Source organism: Diorhabda carinulata, chromosome 4, assembly GCF_026250575.1.
Source record: "Diorhabda carinulata isolate Delta chromosome 4, icDioCari1.1, whole genome shotgun sequence".
Lineage (NCBI taxonomy): Eukaryota > Metazoa > Arthropoda > Insecta > Coleoptera > Chrysomelidae > Diorhabda > Diorhabda carinulata.
Window position 1 is genome coordinate 31,579,896 of NC_079463.1, and position 26,456 is coordinate 31,606,351.

At 33.8% G+C, this 26,456-nt stretch overlaps 1 protein-coding gene across 5 annotated transcripts; it reads right to left on the minus strand.

Annotated features, from left to right (window-relative positions):
• Positions 1-264: 264 nt before the first annotated feature.
• Positions 265-25,359, minus strand: LOC130892968 (myosin heavy chain, clone 203-like). 5 transcript variants are annotated; one of them, XM_057798725.1, is made up of 13 exons: positions 25,166-25,359; positions 21,523-21,608; positions 20,866-21,343; positions 19,392-19,801; positions 17,878-17,982; positions 17,393-17,559; positions 14,477-14,608; positions 13,689-13,918; positions 12,079-12,215; positions 11,899-12,014; positions 9,808-10,171; positions 8,960-9,189; positions 265-390 (listed from the first exon to the last, which is right to left on the minus strand). In XM_057798725.1, the coding sequence occupies exons 1-13, from the start codon at positions 25,203-25,205 to the stop codon at positions 360-362; spliced, it is 2,526 nt and encodes an 841-aa protein (XP_057654708.1). In that variant the 5' UTR covers positions 25,206-25,359; the 3' UTR covers positions 265-359. The 5 variants fall into 5 exon arrangements, with proteins under 5 accessions (XP_057654708.1, XP_057654707.1, XP_057654706.1 ...); XM_057798724.1 differs by having other exon boundaries at positions 8,949-9,189; XM_057798723.1 differs by lacking the exon at positions 265-390 and adding an exon at positions 1,379-1,528 and having other exon boundaries at positions 8,949-9,189; positions 9,808-10,156.
• Positions 25,360-26,456: the final 1,097 nt, after the last annotated feature.

Consider the following 26,456-nt stretch of genomic DNA (forward strand, 5'->3'; position numbering starts at 1 on the left):
CAACGTTAAATTCTATAGGAAAAAAACCACAAGCTCTTCCAGATTTGCCCAAGATATCATACCATCTAATAAAATTTTCAAGTGAGAGTATCCCATACAGATATATTAATAATTTTGGCTTATTACCAAGCAGAATATTCGGTAAAAGTAAATCTCTTATTTTGTTTTCGTTTGTGTTAATATCTTCGTAAATTTCATTGATCGACTGGAAGTTTATCCGAACCCATCTGGAAATTATCAAGCCAATACTTAAAAAAAAACAAATTTATGAATTGTTTTCTTTATTTCCTTGTAAAGTTATTATAAACTTTGTAGATTTATTTTTTCACTGCACAGTAATCTTAATTTTCAAAGATCTGTCAGAAGGGTTTGATGCATTTGTGTCTTGTTCTGAAAAAAAAATTTATAACATTAGAATTCACTCACTCACTCACAAGTTGACTCAACCACGACAACGTCAATAAAAACACGAATCCAAAATGTTTTCTGTCGTGAAATATTGAGTTTTGAAACTGATTTTCTGCCGCGCTTGAGGTAACTTTGAAAAGACGGAAATTCTAATGTATGATGTACTAGCCCGGTACCACCATCACATACTTTTTACATTTAAACTGTGTGTTTTACACATATGTGCTAGAAATAATCGTTGCGAGCATGAAACTGTTGGTGATGATTCTAAAATATTCCGTAAGAGTCATGGAAGCTTGTAAGACGAAACGAGTGAAGCTCGAAGCGATCAGTGACACGAACACGCAACGTATACGCCCCCTAATCCACCAACATTATTTTATTGTTTTTCTCGCTGTTTTAAACTTAGATTATGAGGTACTACAATGGAAATAATGAATGAAAATCATTCCTGTTTAACAAAAGCTCGATCTGAAGTAGTATTACTAGCTGCTAAGGTATTATTTGATCTGGGAATGGTACTAGATTAGATAGAGATGAATTTTCTAGCTACTGGTGTACCTTAGGACATCGTAGTGGTACTAGATTATGTGGAAATAGATGCTGTTTTGGTTCCATTGTGATTATGAGACATCAATCTTGAGCACAGCTTTCTCATGTCCAAACTTTCAGTTAATAAGTCGCGCGCTTTCAGTCTTTGTTGATTTTCTTCAACATTTGTGGAATCGTCACCTCGTTTGGGCAACCACTGCGATGATGGTCTTCGCAGGTCGTACGGCCACGTTTGAACTCTGCTACACCATATTTTACTGACCAATTTATTCCATGGCTGCCAAACAAATACTAAACAACGTGGCGTCTTCAAACTTGAAACATATGCTGTGTAGATTGTGGTATTTTTCAAGCAACTACCGCCATCTCTAGGTCATGCCAGGTACTTCTAGGACCAAATAATTAAAAACTCGAAATATAAATGTTGTATAGACAATTTATTTATATGTAGAAGGGAAACTACGATTTCTAATTATAAAGAATAAAATTAAAGTAACCATATGCGTTCGCAATAAATCCTCCATTAGTGCCTGATTATTTTTTTCTCTATCACTTAGCTTTCCTTGACCTGCAAAAATACAGAAATCAAATCAACTAGGAATTTCATTATAAAAACTAATGCATACATTCATTATCAGCTCATTTTTAATTAATTTTTTCTTTAAGGATTAATTCGAAAAGTAAATGTTAGAATTTAAGGTCTGACTTGTAAGTACTTGTAAGTAAAGTACTTCCCTTTTGCACCAATACACCGATTGAAACGATCTGACGGTTTAGCGGTTGATATTTACTCTAGAAACTTATTTTTAACGGTTACTTTCCTCGAGCTCCATCTTCCACGTTTTCAAGGCTCTAATTGAGCATTTTGAGCTAAATAAACATTCGTGGATGAGTCATACAACTATCAACAAACACTTTATATACTTTACCGTAAGCTTGAGTCATCCAATCCCAATTTTATTTCGAGATTTCGCGACCAATACCTCACAAGTAATAAACACCTAGCTGAAAGGGAAATAATGACCGGAAGCAGACGGAAAAATAAAGTTGGATACAGCAGGGCTATCACATTGTGTTACCACAAGCTCAGCAAACAAATCAGTCTCATCAATCAATTTTCAGACCTCGCTATTCACTACTATGGCAGGACTCATAATTTCACTGTTTCTATAACCAAATCATCCCCTTCAGAGACCCAAGCCATAAAGGATGTCTAATATACTGTACCCTTGACAGATTTATTTCTGAAATCTATATGCTGTATCATAGAATCTAGTACAATTGAGAACACTATGTGTTAAATGTTAAATTACTTGTCCTCGTTTTTATGTTCGCCAAATTCAGAGAATGTTTTCTATTTAGTTTTTAATCGCAATGCTTTTGAAAATTCTTTTTCGGTTAAATACCAACCTTCGTTGTCTGGTATTCAAGTAGTAGAGTATCTAGGAGTATGTGTACAATCTCTGATCAACTCAACATTTTCCAGAATATAACATAACATAGTTTTTCTTCAGCGAAAACAGCCCATCAGTACACCAAGTTAACAATGTCTCCTTTCCAATCTTCCCCGGTATTATTTACTTCATTTGTTTTTCATATACAAGGTTTTTTCAAACAGTATTCGTATCTATGTGTTAAGATTTCGACACGTATGTTGATACTACTTCAATATTTGAAAAAATAGCTGATATTGAATTAACAGAATGCAGTTTTCTATTACTTATTTTATATTTAAGACAACATGCTCGCGAATACAAGGTTTTTCTGTCCATTCGTATTATAGGTGCTCCTTAATCCTGATATTAACAGTTCCCCTTGTCGGTCCTACTTACTTTTTTACAAATCCAATAACCCACCTTTTAGATTGGTATTATTTCAAAATATAATTATATTTATGAACCAAGACGAATTTTTCTTAGTTTCCACTTGGATTCTGAATCAAATAAATCTCCTGAAGATTATAACTTGGTTATCGAAACGTGCGAAATTGTAATTGTTGGTATAAAGGCAGTAAACAGTTTGTTATTTACCCTATATCGTGTTGTTTTTAATCATAAATAGCTAATAATGAATTTATGCTGTACCTTATATATTAATTTTCAAATTTTGACACACTATAGGATGATAATTTCGGGAGTGATTGTCGTTTTAGTAAATTTATGATAAATATGGCCCCATGGGTGATCGAATTTTGAATTTTGAATGGGGTTTTAAACGTTTCAATGTACAACTTTCCTTCAAGTTTGAACTAATCGGATTTTCAATAATAATCAGTTCGATCAACAAATCGTTTTACTCGTGATTTAGTTCCTGATAAACCGTTAATTCTGTGTAATTTTGCACGCACGTAAGAAGTTATACTTCTTTGGCGTATCTAATTGAAATAACTCTTAAAATTTCATCCCGCGTGCCAGTATACTGAGTGTTTATGAATAAAAAACAAAATATTATGACTATAATTAAAATTTAATCGAATAGATATAATTTCGAAAAGCGAATCAACACGTTAATCGCCACCTGTACAGCACGGTTGCCAACTAACCAGATGTGCCGAACAATCACACAAGGACAGGTTAACAAATCTATGATTTTTCGAATGAAAAACAGGTTTTTTTTTATATAAATATTTTATTTTCGATGTAGCCTCTATATACTGTGTTTTAAAAATATTTCGATCTTTCTGTTATACAATTTCATCGTCAAACTTATCTTTTCTTAGGATTTTTAAATCAGGGGCTTAAATCCGGAGAACGTAGTGGATGAACGAGTAATTCTAAATTACTATAGTGCAAAAATAACTCAAGTCTTAGTTTAAATTTTTTTCAAACGTTGATATCTCATGGATCATTGATTGCTTCATCAGTTCTTGGTATGTTATGTAGTGAACCTCGCGTTGAATAACCTCAAGCATCCTGCAAAGATGTATGTTTGTGGTCGAAACAGAATAGAAATCGTGGAGCCATGTAAGATGTCTGTAGCTTCCACAAGCTCTTGCGCTTATTCACCAGTGAAACTGCTGGTGGTAAAGGCTTATGTGGCACAAACAAAACTTTCACTTTTGATTTGCAAAGTTGTTTGTTTGTGGTCGATTACGACTAGAAACAGAATCGAAACCATCAAGGCATGTAAGATGACTGTAGTTTCCTCAATCTGTTGAATCTATCACCCTGGAAACCAATGGTGCTGAAAGTGAAGGATTTTTTGTTCTTTTTATATGTGGCACAAACATAACTTTCACTTTTGATCTGCCAAGTTGTTTGTTTGTGGTCGATTACGACTAGAAACTGAATCGAAACCATCAAGGCATGTAAGATGTCTGTAGTTTCCTCAATCTGTTGAATCTATCACCCTGGAAACCAATGGTGCTGAAAGTGAACGATTTTTTGTTCTTTTTATATGTGGCACAAACATAACTTTCACTTTTGATCTACCAAGTTGTTTGTTTGTGGTCGATTACGACTAGAAACAGAATCGAAACCATCAAGGCATGTAAGATGACTGTAATTTCCTCAATCTGTTGAATCTATCACCCTGGAAACCAATGGTGCTGAAGGTGAAGGATTTTTTGTTCTTTTTATATGTGGCACAAACATAACTTCCACTTTTGATCTGCCAAGTTGTTTGTTTGTGGTCGATTACGACTAGAAACAGAATCGAAACCATCAAGGCATGTAAGATGACTGTAATTTCCTCAATCTGTTGAATCTATCACCCTGGAAACCAATGGTGCTGAAGGTGAAGGATTTTTTGTTCTTTTTATATGTGGCACAAACATAACTTTCACTTTTGATCTACCAAGTTGTTTGTTTGTGGTCTATTACGACTAGAAACTGAATCGAAACCATCAAGGCATGTAAGATGACTGTAATTTCCTCAATGTGTTGAATCTATCACCCTGGAAACCAATGGTGCTAAAAGTAAAGGATTTTTTGTTCTTTTTATATGTGGCACAAACATAACTTTCACTTTTGATCTACCAAGTTGTTTGTTTGTGGTCGATTACGACTAGAAACAGAATCGAAACCATCAAGGCATGTAAGATGACTGTAATTTCCTCAATCTGTTGAATCTATCACCCTGGAAACCAATGGTGCTGAAGGTGAAGGATTTTTTGTTCTTTTTATATGTGGCACAAACATAACTTCCACTTTTGATCTGCCAAGTTGTTTGTTTGTGGTCGATTACGACTAGAAACAGAATCGAAACCATCAAGGCATGTAAGATGACTGTAATTTCCTCAATCTGTTGAATCTATCACCCTGGAAACCAATGGTGCTGAAGGTGAAGGATTTTTTGTTCTTTTTATATGTGGCACAAACAAAACTTTCACTTTTGATTTGCAAAGTTGTTTGTTTGTGGTCGATTACGACTAGAAACAGAATCGAAACCATCAAGGCATGTAAGATGACTGTAATTTCCTCAATCTGTTGAATCTATCACCCTGGAAACCAATGGTGCTGAAGGTGAAGGATTTTTTGTTCTTTTTATATGTGGCACAAACATAACTTTCACTTTTGATCTGCCAAGTTGTTTGTTTGTGGTCGATTACGACTAGAAACTGAATCGAAACCATCAAGGCATGTAAGATGACTGTAATTTCCTCAATCTGTTGAATCTATCACCCTGGAAACCAATGGTGCTGAAGGTGAAGGATTTTTTGTTCTTTTTATATGTGGCACAAACATAACTTTCACTTTTGATCTGCCAAGTTGTTTGTTTGTGGTCGATTACGACTAGAAACAGAATCGAAACCATCAAGGCATGTAAGATGTCTGTAATTTCCACAATCCCTTGCATTTATCACTATGAAACCCAATGACGTTAAAGGTGAAGGATTTTTTGTTCTTTTTATATATGGTATAAATATTTTTCCTACTTTTTTCAGTCGGATGCCACAATTGACGCGTACACTTCATTCTGAAGAACTATAGTTTAACAACGAGCGCGTAACGGATAATCATGATTTGTAATCCGGCGTTTTAGCAAACTGTATACATATGCTAATAATAACATCTGGCAGTTAACGTGTTAATAAATTAATTGTGGATATACAAACACTCAGTTTGCATTTGTAATGTGACAAATAAAAATAATACATACCGACTATTAATATCAAATATATAATTGCACTTAAAAAATAGAAAATAATGAAAAAATCACTTTTATCACGAAAATACACGGTGAACCATCTATCTATATAGTAAAATCACACACAATATTCTGAAAAATCAAATCAAATCATTCCTCCGAACGCGCCAAAAGAAGTATAACTTCCAGAATTATCAAATAGTTGTAGCTTATCAAAAACATTGTAAAAAATAGAATGAAAAGTCCACATTGTACAGGGTTATTCGTTACAAAATACCAACCGCATCATCATCGTCATTTTCTATAGATGTTTCAATTGTACTTTAAGTGGTTACTAAGTAAAAATAGAAGGTACTCTACATAAATTTACTTGACCATTGTTGCCATGTTTGCCAATATTGACTTATCAGGGAAGTATTTACAAAAAGAATCATTAACTATAATTATTAACCATTTCTGTCCAGCAATCTTCCAATTTGGCAACAATAGTAATTTCCTGAACAAATTAATTATTAATTAATTGACAATGACAGTGACATTAGGTAGAAACTCCGATTTACGCAGGCAAAATTAAGTGTGTGCTTTTTTAGTAACGGACAAAATATTCTGTAAAACCTTTAATATAATGGTAAATTTTCAAATATTGTAAAGATTTTGTTTAAAAAATGCATGCCCTCATTCCATACACCACCCCAACGGTGACACAACATGCTGGACAAAACTACAGTCAAACAAGTCAAAATGGAAGATGAATGATCAGAAAAAAATTACCTTTAGACGTCCGACCGTCTATCATGACTTCATTTCTTCCATGAATATTTTTGCACTTTATGTAGTTCCTACTGGAAAAATTTCACTTAGATCAAATGCCGCCCCTTACATGGTTAAACCTGGGCAACAACTAGAAACAATTTACGCAAATTTAGTTCACGTGATTTGTTGTTTGGTGCCGACCATATTAGATGTGAATTTTCTGATATGAATGTACTAATTAGTAGGAAAATATTGCCGAATTTACGAAAACCAGTGCTGACTTACAGTTGTACATTTCGTAGCATTTGAAAAATTGTTTTTAGGTTATGATCTCCTATAAATGCCGTCGGTCGCGTACAGCGTCACGCCGAACGCAGCGTCAAGATGCTTACTATAGAAAATTCTTTTCCACGCTGACGTTGGCGAGTGGACACCGTAATCGCCATTCAAACCCTTTGCGCCGTGTCTTCAGTAATTTCGACCCTTCGCGACGTAAGCGTCCTGGTCGGCCTACTGAAGTTGATGATGACCAAATAAAAGTCGTAATTGAAGAGAATCGTCATATAACATAGCTAGATAACGGTCATGGAGCTCATGGAGCAAATGAATCAGCACTAACCGCATCGAAAGCTGAAAAACAACAAAAAAGCTCATGCTGTCAGTTTGGTGAGATTACATAGATGTCGTGTTTTTTGAGCTGCTTCCAATGAACCAAACGGTCAATTTTAAAGGTTACTGTCAACAATTATTGGAAATAGATTAAGCAATCGAAGAAAAACGTCCATAACTGTCAAATCGGAAAGGCTCCGTGATAATGCAAGGCCTCACATATTTTTGGCAACTCGTGGAAAACTATTGGAGCTTGGCTGGGAAGTGATGCTACATTCCCCAAATAGCCCTGATCTGGCATCATCTGATTGCCATTTATTTCGAAGTTTGTAGAATAAATGGTCAAATTTTCACAAATGGCGATGACCTTCAACCGCACCTGGTTTTTTCATGATAAGGACCAGAAACTTTATGAGCGCCGAATCATGAAACTGAATGAAAGGTCATTGAGCAAAACGTGATTGATCAACTACTATTCTTTGTTGAAAATAAGTGTTTTGTTTTATACTAGAAAACCAAAATTACTTTCCAATCCATCTATTTCAAAAGATACAAACAGATCAACTCGACAATGTTGGTACGGCTGGATATATTTTCTCGTGGTCGTTCTTCAACATACCTTTATCCTTTTAGACTTTCTGTAACCGCCAAAATATATGAAAAAGAGTGTCATAGATCTAGATTAATATGCCTCAATTAAGGATTCAACGTTTTTGGTCAAATTTAAACGAAAAACAAAGAAATTGTTTCTTGGAGTGCAAATAATTGAAGTTTGTACAGATTTTTTGCATCCATACCTCTAAATTCGGACATCATTCATGATTTTACGAAATGAGGTCAACGGTCAACGTCAACGGTCAACTGTCAACTGTCGACGTCAACGGTCAACGTCAACTGTCAACGGTCAACGTCCCCAATATTTTGTAGTAATAATGACGATGATGAAATGTGGGTAATTTATAATGAATAACCTAATAACCATCAGTGCTCTTTTTCGAAAAAGAAAAAACCAAATAAGATGAGATATTTTCGATATAAAAAAAAAAACAAAATTTATTTTATTATTCGACACCATGAATTGGTCCACATATCATCTTATTCTACAAAAAACTTATCGCTCGATGGCACAGACAATTTAATTAAACTCGTCAATTCTTCGTAAGATTCGTACGCCTGTTTTTGCAAATAATCGTACCTCTTGGCGGTGATTTCCACAATTTTTTCCAAATTTTTTTGCCTCGAACTTCGCGTTAACGATATTCTCGAAGATACCCGACTCGACGAACTAGAATTATTAGAAAAAACATCGTTCCTAGAATCGGTAGATACCGATCGAGTTAAAGCATTGATTTTAGTTAAATAATTCAACCTCATTTTTATATTCTCGATTTTTTTAATCGATAAACCGATAAGCGATTTTGAATTGATTGTTTTTTCATCCGTCCGACGACAATTATCTAAATAGCTTTGTAATAAACTCAAAGCTGTACTATAATCGTTATTTAGTATTGTATGTTTACTAGAATTATGTCTCATACCGGATTCATACCGTGTATTTATGTCAGCTAATCCATTGATATGGGCTTTCGTCGCCTGCAGTTCTTTTTCCATGCTCACTATCGTGTCTTGCAATTTGTAACGTTTATCGTTTGTCATCTTCAGATTAACCTCCAATTCTTTCAATTCCTTATTCAACTTATTAATCTGCTTCTCCCGATCGTCTATTTTCTCTTGTAGCTCTTTTATCAAACGTTCTTTCATTTTTCCTTCCTTCTTCACCTAAACAGAAATAAATATGTTCACTATGAGTCGTTTTTGAAACACCAAATTTCGAGCAGTTCGCTTTTTTTTTGAAAAGAAATAAACAACATCTTAATTCACTTGCACGAGCTCAGATATTTATTAATATGTGGCGCGGTCAGTAGGATACGAAAAAATTATTCTTCTTAATCAATTAATTTCAACAGGATAATAAGAAAAAGTATCCATCTATATAATACGAGGGTTGCTTCTCAAGTTTTGAGATAAATAAATAAAAACAAACGTTTATCATTGGATACGGCTTTATTGTTGTTCAAAATATTCTCTATTAAGATCAAATACACTTTTACATGCATCTTAATCAATTATCGGAGCATTTTCTTCATTCCGATTGAGGTACCTTCAAATCATGTGATTTGAACGCTTCTTCAGATGTAGAAAAACGTTTTGTACGGCGGATGATCCTTCAGTTTCGTATTTTGACTTTTCAAAAACGTTTTAGTTTTAATTGTTATGGTGGAAAATGATTGGAACGTGAAGTGTGACCACATCAGTGTTGCCATATCTCAAAACTTAAGTAGCAGCCCTCGTAAAACAAGTTTATATAAATAAAAAGTATACAAACAAAATAATTACTTCTAACAAAGCGTTTTTCAAATCCTGAGTGTATCTCGTTAAACTGTCTTTGTCGATGATCAATTCCTCCCTGGAAGCTTTCAAAACATCTACGATGCTAACTTGATACCTCAATCTGTTCTCCATTTCGTTCATCTGTTTACTCTGCTTCTCTATAATGCTCTCGTATTGTATAATTTTCTGTTCGCTTTCTAAAGATTTCCTCATCAGTTCCGTCAATTTGTTTCTACCTTCTTCCACCATTTTCTGTAGATTTTCCGTTGGACATTTCAGGTTCAGTTCCTCCAAATGTTCTTGTCGAACTTTCAATTGACGAATTTCCGATGTCAGTTTGGCCACTTCCTGTGATCTTAAAGCAAGAAATCTAAAGGTTATTATGATGGTTGTTAAAAAGACGTCCCGTCATGGAAAATAATAATACTAAAAACGTCTATAAATGGAGCATTCAAACATAACCACATAAGTAAAAAGTTCTAGAAACATAAAACAGTCACAGCCATTTTCTATTCATATTTTTAGTTTTATTCGTCATTCAATACAATCAGTCGCTTTTTCAATATGTCTATTCTCCTTAATATCAAAATCGAATTCTTTTTCAACGATTATTTCCTTGGTGCGTTGATATTTCCTGGTTGGTCAGTTTGGTTGAATCTAGTGAAGCATTTCGACTTACAGGTGATCCAGAGTTGGTCAGTTTGGGAGAATCTAGGTGATCCTCCTTCGTCGACCCTGTTTCACCGATACAACGTGGCAGATCCTCTACACAGCTTCCAGCATAATCCCACCTAGAGCAATATCTACAAGACCTACTCGACAGGTAAACGCGATTCATAAACACCGCTTGCAAACGCCCAGAAAGTCAATTTGTATGGACTTCTTTCTTTGGAGAAGTGCATTCCTGTGGAATCAGCTACCAAGGCACGTCTTTTCCGAAAACTACAACCTACAGAGAGGTTTATTCTCTTGTGCTTGATCTTTACATAAAAAAAATCGAAATGACTATATTATAATTCAACCTACACTCATCGATTTCAGCAAGAGCCAGTTCCACCAGAATATAATGTCCTCTTAGAAATCCAGCACCAAAATCTTAAATTTCGAAAGGACTTTTTGGAATGGTCTAATTGTAGAAATATTTCTGCTCTTATACCAAAAAAAATTCTGGTCCATCGAAAAGCTTTAGCTGCTGTTCTTTTTCCAAAAAGACCTTATTATCAAACAACAGTGTAAACATTAACTCTATATATACCAATTAATGATGGTTGATTTTTCCGGAAAACAGTCGCAAGTCTCAAGATTTACAGATTTTCACTTGACACTATTGGGAATGGGTTCCAATTTCGACAGCTAATACCAGAGAAAAACTGGTCAACTGGTTCCAAGGGTACTTTATCTTTATGCCCAGCCTGCGGCGCAGCAAAGATTTAAGATATACCGACATGAGCTGAAAGGCACGCTGGATCAATATATCTGTATAGTTTTCAAGCACGACACGTCTTCATAGTGTCCGCCCTACGCCGGTGTAAACGGAGATGCTGAGCGTGTATTTTTTGCGTGCCCTCGTTTCGAATTATCCAGCAGAAACTGTGTTAAAGCAGAAACTTCGTCCAGAGATCTCGTTGCTTTGTATCTTCCATCGAGTGAGCAGCTAGTAAAGCAGGCAGTTGAAGAACAAGAAGCTGTGGACTTCAAAGACCTTATTACTAGATCCTCTGCCCGCGAAGTAATAGTCAGTAGGAAAAACGAGTGCGAAATTTTGTCCTGGTGATACGTAAAAAGCATTTTCCTCAAAAAAAAAACGCTCGATCAAGGGATCGCACCTAAGACCTTGGTCGAAGCGTAGACAAAAAATGGAATGCAACGACAACCTTCGTCATAAACGTCCTCCAGGATCTGCTACGCGACAAACGAAGTACCTAGGACGTTTCCCAACTGAATTATAGTGCGAGGCATCATCAAGTTCCTCATACTGACATAAATTGCACAGGCCCACAGAAGACTTAAGTGGAGTCGGTCTTAGTGCACATTTGTATACAGTGAAAGCTGGTGGACGCACACAGACACATACACGCATACAATTTTAGTACTCACTTTTCAGTTAATTTTTTTTCACTCTCCGATAAAAGTTGTTTGTATTTGGAGACGATATCGTGTTGATTCATAACAATTTTTTCCGTTTCTGATGGTGGCACTTTTCTATTTTTCTCCTTAAACAATAAGTTGGATTGGAAGAGCAATAATTAAAACTATTAACGAAGTTAATTAACTTACCACCGTAGCTATCTTTTCTCTGTGAAGGTTATTTTCTTCTTCTAATTCTCTGATTTTATCTTTGTATTCCTGAATAATTATATCTTTAACCATACTTTCGGAGTATTCGTTAGCTTTTGTAGTGCCTTTCGAAAGATCTGCGAAAAAGGTGGATATTTAATTTGAATTTTGGATGTCAGCAGCGCGAAGAAAAACATCTTGATAATGTTATTTACTCTTGTTTGTTGTAAAATAAAGTATACTTCAAAAAGAAATGCATAATATCCTAGCTAGGTTTGAAATAAGAGCAAGAAAATCCAACCTAACCTAACCTAACCTAAAAGAAGGTATCTAACAGAAAACTCTATATATGGTAATGGAAGGAAGCTTTAGAAAAGATATAAAAAAAGTCAGAAAATCATAATATTATCAGTTTATAAAACAGTTATTCCTCCAATCGCTCCAAACTATGGAAAAAATCGAAAGAGATAGCGGGAAACGTTTTTGCAGAGATTCAATCTGTTGAAAGCATCTGGAGAAGTTGAACGAATGAAAAATGATCAACCATCAATTACGTAAGTATCAAGTAGCTGGGGCTCGTCTCCCGAATGAATAGTTATAGCGAAGAAAAGTAGGAAGAAAAAGTAATACCAAAGATAAAATAGATAAAGGCAGATATAAGACGCACGGGATAGGAACAAATAAAGAAATTAGTAATGATGATTTGGTCAACAGAAATTCGAAAACCAGACTACGCATGCACCAAATTGTCAATTGTTTATCCCGAAGCCTACTTTTTCGAATCTGCCGTGTCTGTAGACGAACCAGTGCAGCTGCGGCCTTCGTTTGTACAGGGACTGTAAGACATTGAATGTTCAACGCGTTCACGTGTTCAGATGTTGAAGATGATGCTGAATCTGACCGTCTGCTTAGTATTAATGCGTTGCTGAATCTATAGGAATTGACAAAGAAAGTGTGCGGAAAATTTCACGTGAAAATTTTATCGCGAGAAAAGTGTGTGCGGAAATATTCGTAATGACACTTTGAACGCGATGAAATTTATTAGAAAAACTAATAACTTGTAACGAATCTTTGGTTTTTTAGCTGTGAACGCCAATCAATACACTAGAAGGACCTACTTCGCCAGGAGCCAAAATGATTATGTTTTTTTTCAGATATTCAAGGAATTATATAGGTTTCTGTAAATGAAAGTGTTGACCAACATTATCATCTTCATCTTCTTACTAAATTCCTTGATTCATGGCTTCTTCATCAAGACAATGCGTCAGCTCACGCCGCACAGTCCGTCAAGAGTTTTTTAACCAAGTAGAATAACCCAGTGCAAGATCAACCCACTTATTCTTCGCATCTTGCACCGGGTGACTTCTACCTCTTTCCTGAGGTCAAATCTGCATTAATACTAACAATATTTGAGTATGTCGAAGCTGTGAAAGAAAAAGCGACGCGCGTCCTGAAGGAATCGATAGGAAAAGACTTAGTGAACCTTATCGAATAAATGAAGATTAGCTAGGAGCGATGTAGACTTAGAGGATGGTTATATACTGAAGACGATGATCATCAATATGGTTTGTTGAACTTTTTATTATATAAAAAACATTTTTTAAACTTACCGTTACCCCAATTCATACTATTGCTGACCATATTCATCGTCTCTTTATTATCCAAACCCATTTTAGTGATCAATTCTTCCATTCCTTTACATTTCTCTTGAGCTTCGTTCTTTTCCGCGTTCGCCTGTTCTAGTTCTCTCTTAACCGTTTCCAATTCGCTTTGGAGCGATGCCAATTTCGACATTAGACTCTCTTCGCACATGGTACGTTCTCCTTGTATCTCTTCCAATCTAAAATTTTTTATTATATCACATCAATTCCCAAGTTCGAACGCAAAATCGGTGGATTGTTACCTTTATCCACCGCATCTTGTGCTCGACGGGACGCCTACTGCTTTCATAGTTTTTTTTTTGTCTTTACTATTTAGAAAATATTTAGTTATGTGTATTTTTTTTATTTCTAAAAATTGCATTCTTTCGACGACTTTTAGTTAATCCTTCTAGGAGACATACTGTATACGTATAAATTCGTTTTAAATATTTTTTTTTGTTGAGCTGAAAATATACAACGACCGCATCTTTCTACGTTTTTTTTTTTGTCATTTTGATATATTTATTTCGCATTTTTAAATATACAGGTGCTAATAGAAATACAGCGAATATTGAATTACACATATTTCGAAATCAAAAAAATTAAAGTCTAGTAAATGGAAAAAAAAATATTAATATGTATAAAAATTTTCGAAAAAAATTATAGTATATTTATAGTATAATAAGAGGAAGATTTAGATGAAAGGTTGAGGAATCAACAGCTCAGAAAATGCTCTGAGTGTTATTTGGATCAGGCACCTGGTTTCGAAGCTCGATTTGTCGGAAGACAATTTTTGTAGCATATTTTCTTGATGTTTCATGTTCTTCGTCATTTCTTCCTTTTCTTTGTTCCATTGAGCTTCCTTGTGCTTCAGCTGATCTTGCAATTGCCTATAATTAAAACAAAATGTCATTTCAAAGACAAAGTCGAAACTCGGACCAAACAAACTAGAGATATGTCAATTTTTATATATTAAACCTAATCACCAGTGACTTTGTACGTGGATGATGCCAGAAGTACCTGGCCTGACCTAGAGATGGCGGTAGACAACTACATTAGAACTTATACAGCATATGTTACAAGTTTGAAGACGCCACGTTGTTTAGTATTTGTTTGGCAGTCATCAATATAAAAATTGAACCAGATTCTACTCTCGATGAGACTTTTCCTTCGTCAAAATAGGCCGTACGCTCTACGAAGACCAGCATCACGGTGGTCGACTACAGAAATGTTGATTGATTGAAGAAACGGCCGCATTTGGCTAAGAAGACAATGCACCAGCTCACACATCCGTTATTGCAATGACCAAAATTGGTGAATTAAAGTTTGAATTGCTACTACATGCATCCTATTCAACAGATTTAGCCCCCTCGGATTATTTTCTGTTCCCAGATTTGAAAAAATAGCTCGGGGGTCAAGGATTGTCCAACAATGAAGTTTGAATTGCTACTACATGCATCCTATTCGCCAGATTTAGCCCCCTCGGATTATTTTTGGACTAGACAAAAGATTACATAGCAATTTCATAAGATCTCTGTAAGTACCATTTGCCAATAAAAGTTAACAATTAATGAAAAAACATCAATATTCCATTTTTTTAAATCATTTACAGACAAATATTTATATGAAAGTGTTGAATAGTTGTAATTATAAAAATTTATAGGAAATAACAATTTTAGAAGTGGATTTACATAGAAAAAACTCAATTTTTCAGGACAAATCTGAAGACTAATGTCATAACGATCATTAAAATTTCAAAATAACAGCTATTTCAAACGTTTCCATGTATTTTTCTGGGTTTTTTTCCTATTTTTTAAAATCTGAATTTATAATACATAATTGAAATTAAATCTGTAGGTACCTATTTGTCAATAAAAGTTAGAAGTTTTGTTTTATTTCAATTCCAAGAATCAATCTTTGAACAATTAATGAAAAAACAACAATATTTCATTTTTTAAAATCATTTTCAGACAAATATTTATGTGAAAGTGTTTTACGATTTATACAGACAAATTTTGAATGATTGTATATAATTTTTGATATCAAATTATAAAAATTAATACGAAATAAGATTTTCAAAAGCGGATTTACATAGAAAAAACTCAATTTTCAGGACAAATCTGAAGACTGTTTGTGCTATGGATGATTCAATAGTGAAAATATGTCTTAAGAACGGGAAACGGTCTTTGGATCTCAAAAAAACAGTTGAAGGTTTACGAAAAAATGATCTTGAAGATCCAAACAAAGAAATCCCAACAATTAACAACATTTTTTCATCATCCCTCGTTTTTGTAAAATATTTTTCCAGATGACAGTTGACATATGTCATAACGCCCATTAAAATTTCAAAATAACAGCTATTTAAAATTTTTCTGGGTTTTTTTCCTATTTTTTTTAAATCTGAACTAGCTTTTACCCGCGGCTTCGCCCGCATCGAATCCATTAAATAAGTATCAGAAATCATTATAATAGAAAAGAACGAACTCTGTAGCTATATTAGAACCTGAGATATAGATATTTGAATGTAGAAAAATTGCCAAAAACCTACAAAAATCCATAACTCCACATTGAATGTCCGCGCCTCGCTCCTCTCCAACTCAACCGATTTAAATGTTCAAAAACTCAAAAGAAAGAAGGTGTTTCAGCGAGTGTTCTAAAACCAAAACGAACTCTGTAGCTATATTAAAACCTGAGATATAGATTTTTGAATGTAGAAAAATTGCCAAAAACCTACAAAAATCCATAACTCCACATTGAATGTCCGCGCCTAGCTCCTCTCCAACTCAACCGATTTAAGTGTTCAAAAACTCAAAAGAAAGAAGGTGTTTCAGCGAGTGTTCTAAAACCAAAACGAACTTTGTAGCTATATTAGAACCTGAGATATAGATTTTTGAATGTAGAAAAATTGCCAAAAACCTACAAAAATCCATAACTCCACATTGAATGTCCGCGCCTCGCTCCTCTCCAACTCAACCGATTTAAATGTTCAAAAACTCAAAAGAAAGAGGATGTTTCAGCGAGTGTTCTTAAACCAAAACGAACTCTGTAGCTATATTAAAACCTGAGATATAGATTTTTGAATGTAGAAAAATTATCAAAAACCTACAAAAATCCATAAATCCACATTGAATGTCCGCGCCTTGCTCCTCTCCAACTCAACCGATTCAAGTGTTCAAAAACTCAAAAGAAAGAAGGTGTTTCAACGAGGGTTCTTCAACCAAAACGAACTCTGTAGCTATATTAAAACCTGAGATATTGAGGATAGAACGTGTGTATATGAAAAACTCCCATAAGTAATGTACAGGAGTAAATCGCATTTGGGTATAACTTGAGAATGGTGAAAATTAGATGAAATCCGATGGTTGATGGCTGATCTGTGCGTCAATACCTTTCATTGAAAAAAAAAATGAAGCAAATCGGTTGGGTAGAACGCCTGAACGGACTCGGAATGGAAATCATCAATTTTTTTATTTTAAATCTGAATTTATAATACAAAATTGACTTTAATATACAATACATTAAATATGTAGTGTAAAATTTTCACTTTTTCGAAAAATTCAGTATCGAACTGGTTTTGATATCAAATTATGATCTTATTTCAAAATATACAAAAAATATGATTGTTAAAAAACGAATTTACTCAATTTTCAAACCAAACTCGCATTAATACTCACTTGACTTTTTTGTTAAGGTCCGCGTTGAGACTATCGGTGTTTTTCTTTTCATTTTCCAAATCTGTAATTTTATTTCTCATACTTTTCGAAGCTTGATGATTAGTATTTATACGAGATCTATAATCAGATACATTCTTTTTTTCTGCTTCGAGATCGGACTCCAATTTCTACAAATATTACAAAAAAAAATTTACCTACATCAAAATACTTCATTATTCTATTTTAGAATTCTTGAAACCGTTGGTGATAATCATACTGAACACACTATTCACACTACCACTAAAACACACTACCTGAAGTGCGTTTCGATAACCAAGTTATCGTCTTCAGAGACTGAAGGTAAACCCAGTCGTTTAGTATCTGAAGACAATCAGATATAGAAGTATAAATAGTGTGTTCAGTATACTTCATTATTAATCAATTAATTTAGATTTAACCTAACCTAACCACCATGAATTACACATTAAAAAAATGTTTTATCTTACCTGGACTTGATTTCTTAATCCGTGTATGACATCATTGAGATCCTTCATAGATTTTTCATAACTGAAACGTTTGTCTTCAATTTTTTTCTGCAAATCGTGAATAACCTAAACGAAAAATATACAAACAAATGTAAGAATGAATTTTTTCAAGAAACTTTAAAAATCAAAAACGCAACATTTTGACCTCAATTACAAAATTGATATTATTTGAGATTGATTTTCAGATTTTTGACTCAATTTTATCCCAAAAAAGTTGTTTGAGAATGATGAAGCTCATCAATAGTTTATATATTTGCTAAAAATCTACCCTTAATTAAAACTATGAAGGGAAACCACCACTTTTCACCAGCACAGCTACAGTTCACTAGAGATCATTTAGACCGAAAAGAATAACCAAGGTGATCAGTAATGGTAACCTCAACCTCAACCACGTATCCAAGTCTAATAGAGACTAACTATAGTTTAATATTATTGAGCTTAAGAGCTGGATAGAGTCATAGAACCTACAACTAATAGATAAAACAGAGGCTTGATCCAAACGACCGCGACCAAACAAGATTAGAACTCGGAAACGTGGAGATTATCTCTCGCAAGTGGGCAAAATACCTGGGAGTATTCTTTGACGACAAACCGAGCTTCTGCAAACAGGTAGAAGCGTCGGATTGGAAAGCGAAAAAAATCATACCGAAGGGAACAAAGACGATACACATACAAGCCGACCAGAAGGTCAGGATGTACAGAAAAGGTGTGAATGGACAAAGCGAGGGAATCGAAGCAGCTTAGACGAGAATGTGGTATAAACTACACACCGTTGTACAAACTAATACTTTACAAAATTCTTAACGCAATATGGATCGCTCATGAGGTAGAAAAAACCTGTCTGCGATGCGGGACGACCCGCAGCATGTGGTATCAGATTATCTCGTCTATTAACAGGAAGTAAAGGAATTAAAACAACAAATAATGATAATGAAGGATATCATTAACGATGAGAAAACGTATGACCAGGTTATGGAAGCAAAGAATAATCAAAAAAAGAGACGAGGGAAAGAGAGAGAAGTCTTGGTGTATGTGTGCACTTATTTGTGTTGCGTATCCCTTTTAACCTTCTATTTACCCATTTACAGTCTTTTCTTTCCTTAATTTCTGATTATCATACTTGTTGGGATCCCTTCCCAGGCGTCTTTGGAAGATTTATCTTTATATCAGTGAGTTAGGGATTGGACTTGAGCAAAATTGAATCTAAATTAAATTATGAACCAGAAAACACCAACAAAACTTTTTTGGACTTTGTTTTAACAATTTTTTGGTATATAAATATCAATGTTTGTCCAATGGTGGTCGAAATTTAAAAAAAAACACAATCATACATCTGGAAACTACTAATTATACATAAATTTTTTGCTCCTACGCATTGTGATTGTTTTTTATATTAAATAATTAGAAATTCAGTGTTAATATTGGTGGTTACTACATTTTTTCTTTATAAATAATCTCGAGAAAGGGAAAATTACCTGATTAGCTTCGGCAATGAGCGTTTCCTGCGATTTCATCTTCTCTTCTAGTTCCTCAACTTTCAAATTCGTACCTAAATCTTTCCTATTGTTAATCAATATGTGCCAGTTTTTCACGATCTCTTTAATTTTCCCTTGATGCTCATTAATGACGACATCCAATGCTTCCTGCAATTGAATTCCTTCCGTTTTCAACTTCTCAATTTGTTCCGTTAATTCGGCAACGTTTATATCCGACTTTACAATGCTATCCAAAAGATCGACGATGACATTTCTTCTGGATAGAAGGTTTTTGCATAGCTCCATCAATGTTTTCGGGATATCTTCGATTGAAGTTTGCATACCGAGAATTACTTCTGGTTGGACGCTCTCTCCGGCTCCATCTGGACATTCTTGAGAACCAATTATTCCTAGGAAAAATATTTATGGATATTTCGGGGTTATATGACGATTAAACAAAATGTCTTAATATTAAACTGTACGAAATATCGATAAAAGTTACAGAAGATGTTAATATCAATGATTTGATTGATGATATCGATTATTGAGTTGACTCACGTCCCCTGAAAATTTATTTCGTAGCAATGAATTGTTCCAAAATTATGAACAAAACTGTTGTATGACGTCGAGCTGCATAAAAGCAACGAACGTTGATTTCTAAGTCATTAAGAAGGTTCCAAGTGATGGGAATTAATCAAAGATCAAGTCAAGACTGAGAACATGCATCTGATGCAAATCAGAAACAATTTTTGCAAAATTGAGCGTTAAGATAAAGCTTAAACCAAAAAAACCATAACGTGGATTTATAAATTAACTCGCGCCAGTATATTTTTGAAAAGTTATAACGTGGTAATGATGAAATTATCCTTCATCTTTCAGAGCTACTTTCTGATGTCAAAAACAATCCAAAGTTGCATAAATGCAACGAAGAATTGATTGGAGAAGGATATTCAAGACCACAAAGCTTCCGTGGAGTACAAACGTTGATTTCTAAATCATAAAGAAGGTTCAAAGTGACGTGGTGATGATGAAACTATCCTTCATCCTTCAGAGCTGCTTTGTGAAGTGGAAAACAATCCAAGTTGCATAAAACCAACGAAGATTTGATTGGAGGACGCTTTGCAGGATCACATAGTTGCCATACAGCACAATGGTCGATTTCCAAAGCTTTAAGAGGTTCTAAAAGACGGGAATAAATCAAAGATCAAGTCAAGATTGCAGGCATGTAGTTGATGCAAATCGGAGCCAATTTTAACGATATTGAGCGTGAAGACAAAGCTAAGACCAAATATCCATGAGGTCGATGCATAACTTACCTCACGCCGCTGAATTTGTAAGAAGTTTCTACGTAGCTATAAACGAAATCATTACCAAAAGGAAAGATTTTATGTAAAAAGAATTACTTTGAGATATGTGTCATCAACAACGGAAAAAACTCAAGTTCATTGTCCATATTCATATCATAGATACTCACCTGAGGCAGGAACCAATTTAATTTCTTCCAAGCAAACACTCTTTCCTAGATTTTCAAGTTTTTTCTTGATCTGCAAAAGACTTTGGTAAAGATCCAAGACAGGTTTCTGTTTTTCCAATAGATCCTTCTGTAATTGCGTGAGTCTCCTCTTTTTATTCAAAAATTGTATTTCCAAAGTGTGTTTACTTATATTTTGTCCAACAGTTCTCAGCAAACTTGAGTCCGGTTTGGACAATTTGCTGCTACTGGATTTCACGACATTATGGCTGGAAACCCTGCAGGGGTGAGCCGGCTTCGACGGTTTAGATATGGGTAAGGGAATACTCGAGGACACTGTTGGTTTACATACTGCAGATTTAGTTCGTGGTGTTATTTCCCTTTTAATTGGAGACGGTGAGCCTTTTCTACCTGAGTATTTCGAAGTCTTTTCATTGGTATCTGAACGGTCCCTTGCTGATTTTATTTTCGGACTTTGAGACTAAAATATTTAATTTAATTCTTAGACAGTTAGATACGAAAAGTAACTAAATTTATTGTAGTACAAACGGTCGAAAATTCTCAAACTCCAAAACTGAATAAAAATTTATGATTTTACCAAAGATTTGGAAATATCGTGATTAAAAACTTCTAAAAACTGTGGATTGAAAGATTTCTTACCATTTCTAGTTGGGGTAGACTTGATGATAGCAGTTCTCCATCGAGAGTAATTTTTTCTATTTTGTATTGTTCAATTTCTTCGGTAGCTAGGAAAAAAATTAAAAGAACCTTTTGAAAAGTTGGATAAAAATTACTATGGTATGGTCGATCTTAGATAAAAAACTCTGTATAAGCAACAAGAATAGTCTGATCATCTTCAGACTCTAAAACCTCAACCTCAATTTTTCATTTTAACGCCTCTGGAAGTACTCTAGACCATTATAAACGAGATTTTTTACAATATTTCAATAAAAAACTCTCGAATCAAAATCCTTTTTGGATAAAGGACCGTACATATCTATCTAGAAGATTTGTGAAGCTGTTTCTCTATATTTATTGATACCAATCATTGGAAAAAGTACGTTTGACGTTGTTTCCTCAAGATATTGAAGCAAAAAAAGTGATTCCGTTCAATAAAAAAATGAAGAAACAAAAATTGCGATGCCGAGAAGGATATGGAAATTAAAAATGTCGAAAAGTACCTCGAGAAATACATTGAACAGCCCTTGGTTAAAAATATTGTCATTGTGTGTACAAAAGATTATTCCAAATGGTAGTTTTTGAGATCTGTGCGTCCAAAACAGTTGCGTTTGGCTCTAAAACACGAGATAAATGTTTGAGCTCCATTACTGTAGAATTGAGGTTATGTAGACAATTACTTCAAATTCATTCAGACGTACATTAATGTTGCTCGATAAATTGGAAAGACCAGGTCCTGTTCAATCCTGTAAATTTGGCCCTCTTCCTGGATCTTCTTGAGAAGCTGAACTCCAGCTCTAATACCACCTCATTCTTTGGTGATCTGTCTACAGGTCTGCGTGTGTTCGGTCTCTGAGTTTTAGCCCACTTTGTCCATCTGTCTTCTGGCATTCCCTCCAGAATCTTTTTCGTGCTCTGACCCATCTCACCACATCCTGTACGCCCAATTCTTCTCTTATATCTTCGGTCCCCGAGGGTGACTCCCTTCATGGTTCGCAGTATTTTCATCTCTGAGGTTCTCATTATTCTTTTTGTTGTTGATGTCTCGGTTCTGAGGTCTCACGCACGTTTTATAGATTCTCTCTGTGAGCTCATCGCTTTGTTTCTCCACATTATTTCGAATTTTCACTGATCCATGAATTTTCTTAATTATTCTCTTATCATCTATCCTATCATATATACTTCGAAAATGTGGTCGATTATTTTTACTGTTTCTTGTTTATCGACCTCCTTCATTCTCTCAATTTCCACATACGTTGTCGTTTACTGATTTATTTTCAATCTCCTTCTACCTGCCTTCCTTACAATTTTTTCTAATGTATCTTCAAGACTTTTTCGATCTATTGCTATCAAATTTAGATCATCAGCATATGCTTTTATTTGTTTTGATTTATTAATGATACTTTCATCGATATTACATTCCCTATGAGAGTACATCGCCTTGCTTTACCGCAGCATTTATTTCAAATTCCTCAGATGATTCTTCTTTTGTCGTTATCCTTGAATTTAGCATAATCAGTTTCACCAAACTTTTAAGGTACTTGCAGTTTTTCCATGTCCTTTATAATCGTCTTCCTTTTCCGACTGTCGAATGCTTGTTCAAAGTCGATAAATAGCATTTACATTTACTAATGTTGTGCTTGTAGCTTCTGTTGAATTTGTTTGTCTGAAACTGTTCTGATACTTCCTTATTTCTGATTCCACTACCTTTTTCAATCTTGTATTCATTATTATTTCATATACGGTAATAAGAAAACTAATACCTCTAAAATTACTACATATGTTTAGATTCCCTCCCTTCTCTCCACGATCTTGAATATTTTGTGCCTTATCTCCCCCAAATTTTATTAGTTCAATTCACTATTTAGTCTGGTCCGCTAGTTTTATTGTGTTCAAATTTGTTGATTATGTCATTAAATTCCACTTCCTTTTGTTTTACTTCATTTTCTATTATTGTAACATCATCATTTACATCATCTTCTACGGATTCACTGTTTTCTTTCGTTAATAATTTTCTGAAATATTAATTCCATTATTTTTCTTTAAAATTTGCAAGAGTTATTGTTGTTGATATGATTCCACATCATTTTTATTATCGTTTTTTCCATTCTATCATTTCATTTTCTTTGTTTTTATTATCGTTTATTCTTACTATCATTCCATTTTCTTTGTTGTTATTATCGTTTTTCCATACTGTCATTTTATTCTCTTCGTTGTTATTATCGTTTCTCCATTCTGTCATTTCATTTTCTTTGTTTTTTTTATCGTTTTTGCTTACTGTCATTTCATTTTCTTTGATTTTTATCGTTTATTCTTACTATCATTCCATTTTCTTTGTTTTTATTATCGTTTATTCTTACTATCATTCCATTTTCTTTGTTTTTATTATCGTTTATTCTTACTATCATTCCATTTTCTTTGTTTTTATTATCGTTTTTTCCATGCTGTCATTTTATTCTCTTCGTTGTTATTATCGTTTTTCCATACTGTCATTTTATTCTCTTCGTTGTTATTATCGTTTCTCCATTCTGTCATTTCATTTTCTTTGTTTTTTTATCGTTTTTTCTTACTGTCATTTCATTTTCTTTGTTTTTATTATCGTTTATTCTTACTATCATTTCATTTTCTTTGTTTTTATTATCGTTTTTCCATACTGTCATTTTATTTTCTTTGTTTTTATTATCGTTTATTCTTACTATCATTTTATTTTCTTTGTTTTTATTATCGTTTTTCCATACTGTCATTTTATGTTCTTTGTTTTTCGTGCTCCATTTTCTTATTTTTCTATATTTATCATAATCATCTTAATATATATTCGTAGCCAATTCAACATAACCTCTTTTTTTCTCTTTAATTTTTATTCTACGTTCTTAGCCAGCCAAACCATTCGTTATTTTTTCTCATATCTTGACCAATGACTTTCGGCGTTGCAGTAATAAAATTTTTTTAAATATCTTTCCATTGCTCATCAATAATATCTTTTTCTTTGTTCCTTTGTAGTTACTTTTCTATTGCTTTCCTGTAATCGTCCTTCCTCGTTTACGCAAATTCCATTTTCTGCTTTTTATCGTCTTGTTCACCGTATTTACCATTCTTAGTATCATTTTCTTTATCACTAAATGATGATCAGTCTCAAAACATCTTCCTCTGTAAGATCTTACATCTTGTATCATCTTTGATCTTCTTTTTGATAAAAAGACGTTGTATGTAGTGGTTCGTGGTATGATCCACGTAATTTTTGTTTTATCTTATGTTCAAAACTAGTAATTACATATTCGCCCCCTTTTTCAATGAACACAATCCCATGATTACCCCAAAATTAGTTACTTTCCTAGCCGATGAAACCATGGGATGACTTTCACTGTATAAATTCAAATAGTACTTGTATTAACTTTCGACTTTAAGTTACCAGATATTTCTAATTGATAAAAAAATATTAAAAACTTGATAATTTATTACTACAGCTTTCGGAAATTGCTCTATGTCGTGAATATACAAAAAAAAACATTATTAGAGACAGTTTTTATAGAAATAAATCGAAATTTAATTTTTTATATCTCCAGCGGAAATGTCACGGAACGTCAAAATTTCCGAGAGATTATTTTAAGATTTCAATTTTACTTACCGTTTAATTCTACGTCGTTTTGTGGTGTTACTGAGGTCATGTTTTCTTCAGTTTTCTTTTACATTTACATACCTAATACGGAGAAAAATATCCCACGTTCGAATTTAAGTCACAATGAAAATGAAATAATCTCAATCTTAAGGGAACAAACAAATGATTTTGTAAATAAATATTCGTGTCACAGTATTTATGTCAAATTTAATTTTTTATTTCAACAATGTTGATTGTGATTTTACGATGATTTTTTCTCATTTTTCCATTATTTTCAATAAAATTAAACTTATTTGATCAATTTACAATTTTAAACATGTTTTTTAATCCATTATAATATCTTTGTACCACAAATTTTACTTTTTTAAATATTTTTAATAATAAAGACTTCATTGCAATGAAATATATAAAAATGATTAATCTAATTCTAAACAAATAATCTCAAAATCGATATTGCAAAAATAAATAAAGCTAAATTTTTTATTCCCTCACATTATAGTGGATGTTAATTATATATAACCAAAGTTCAAGAAACAGAAGAAGACAAAACACGTTCCTGTCATAAATAATCACTGTTTAACCTCCAACTTAAATTTAGAAAATAAATTTTTTAATAGAAATAGAGCCGGTCGATTAAGTATCAGACCAGATACATCAGTATCAGAATGGTCCCAGAAGTATCTGGCCAGATCTAGAGATGGCGGTAGTTATTAAAAAGTACACAATCTATTAAGCAAATTTGAAGACGCCATGTTGTTTAATATTGGTTTGGTTAGTCATCAATAGTGAAAATGGTAAACATCTTCATTTGAAAGGCATTAGCCCAACCAATATAAAAACTGAACTAGATTCTACTCTGATTGAGACTATTCCTAACTATAAAATATTGAGTAACAGAATGTAAACGAGGCCGTACGACCTGCGCAAACCTCCATTACATTACGACTCCAGAAATGTTTAATAAAATCCACTGGATGATCATCGACTGAAAATACGCGAGTTACCAGACTTAGTAGGCATTCCAGAAAGTGCGATACGTCGTATATTATCCGAAAATTTGGACACGAGGAAGCTGTGCATAAGATGGGTGCCATGTTTGCTCACAATGGAACAAAAACAGCGTCTTGGAGATGTTTCCATCAAGACAATGCACCAGCTCACAAATCCATTATTGCAATTAATGAAAAGTGTAGATTAAACAGCCTATTCGCCAGATTCAGCCCACTCGTATTATTTTCTGTTCCCAGACTTGAAAAAATGGATCGGTGGTTAAAGATTGAGAAGGCGTAAGTAAATCTGG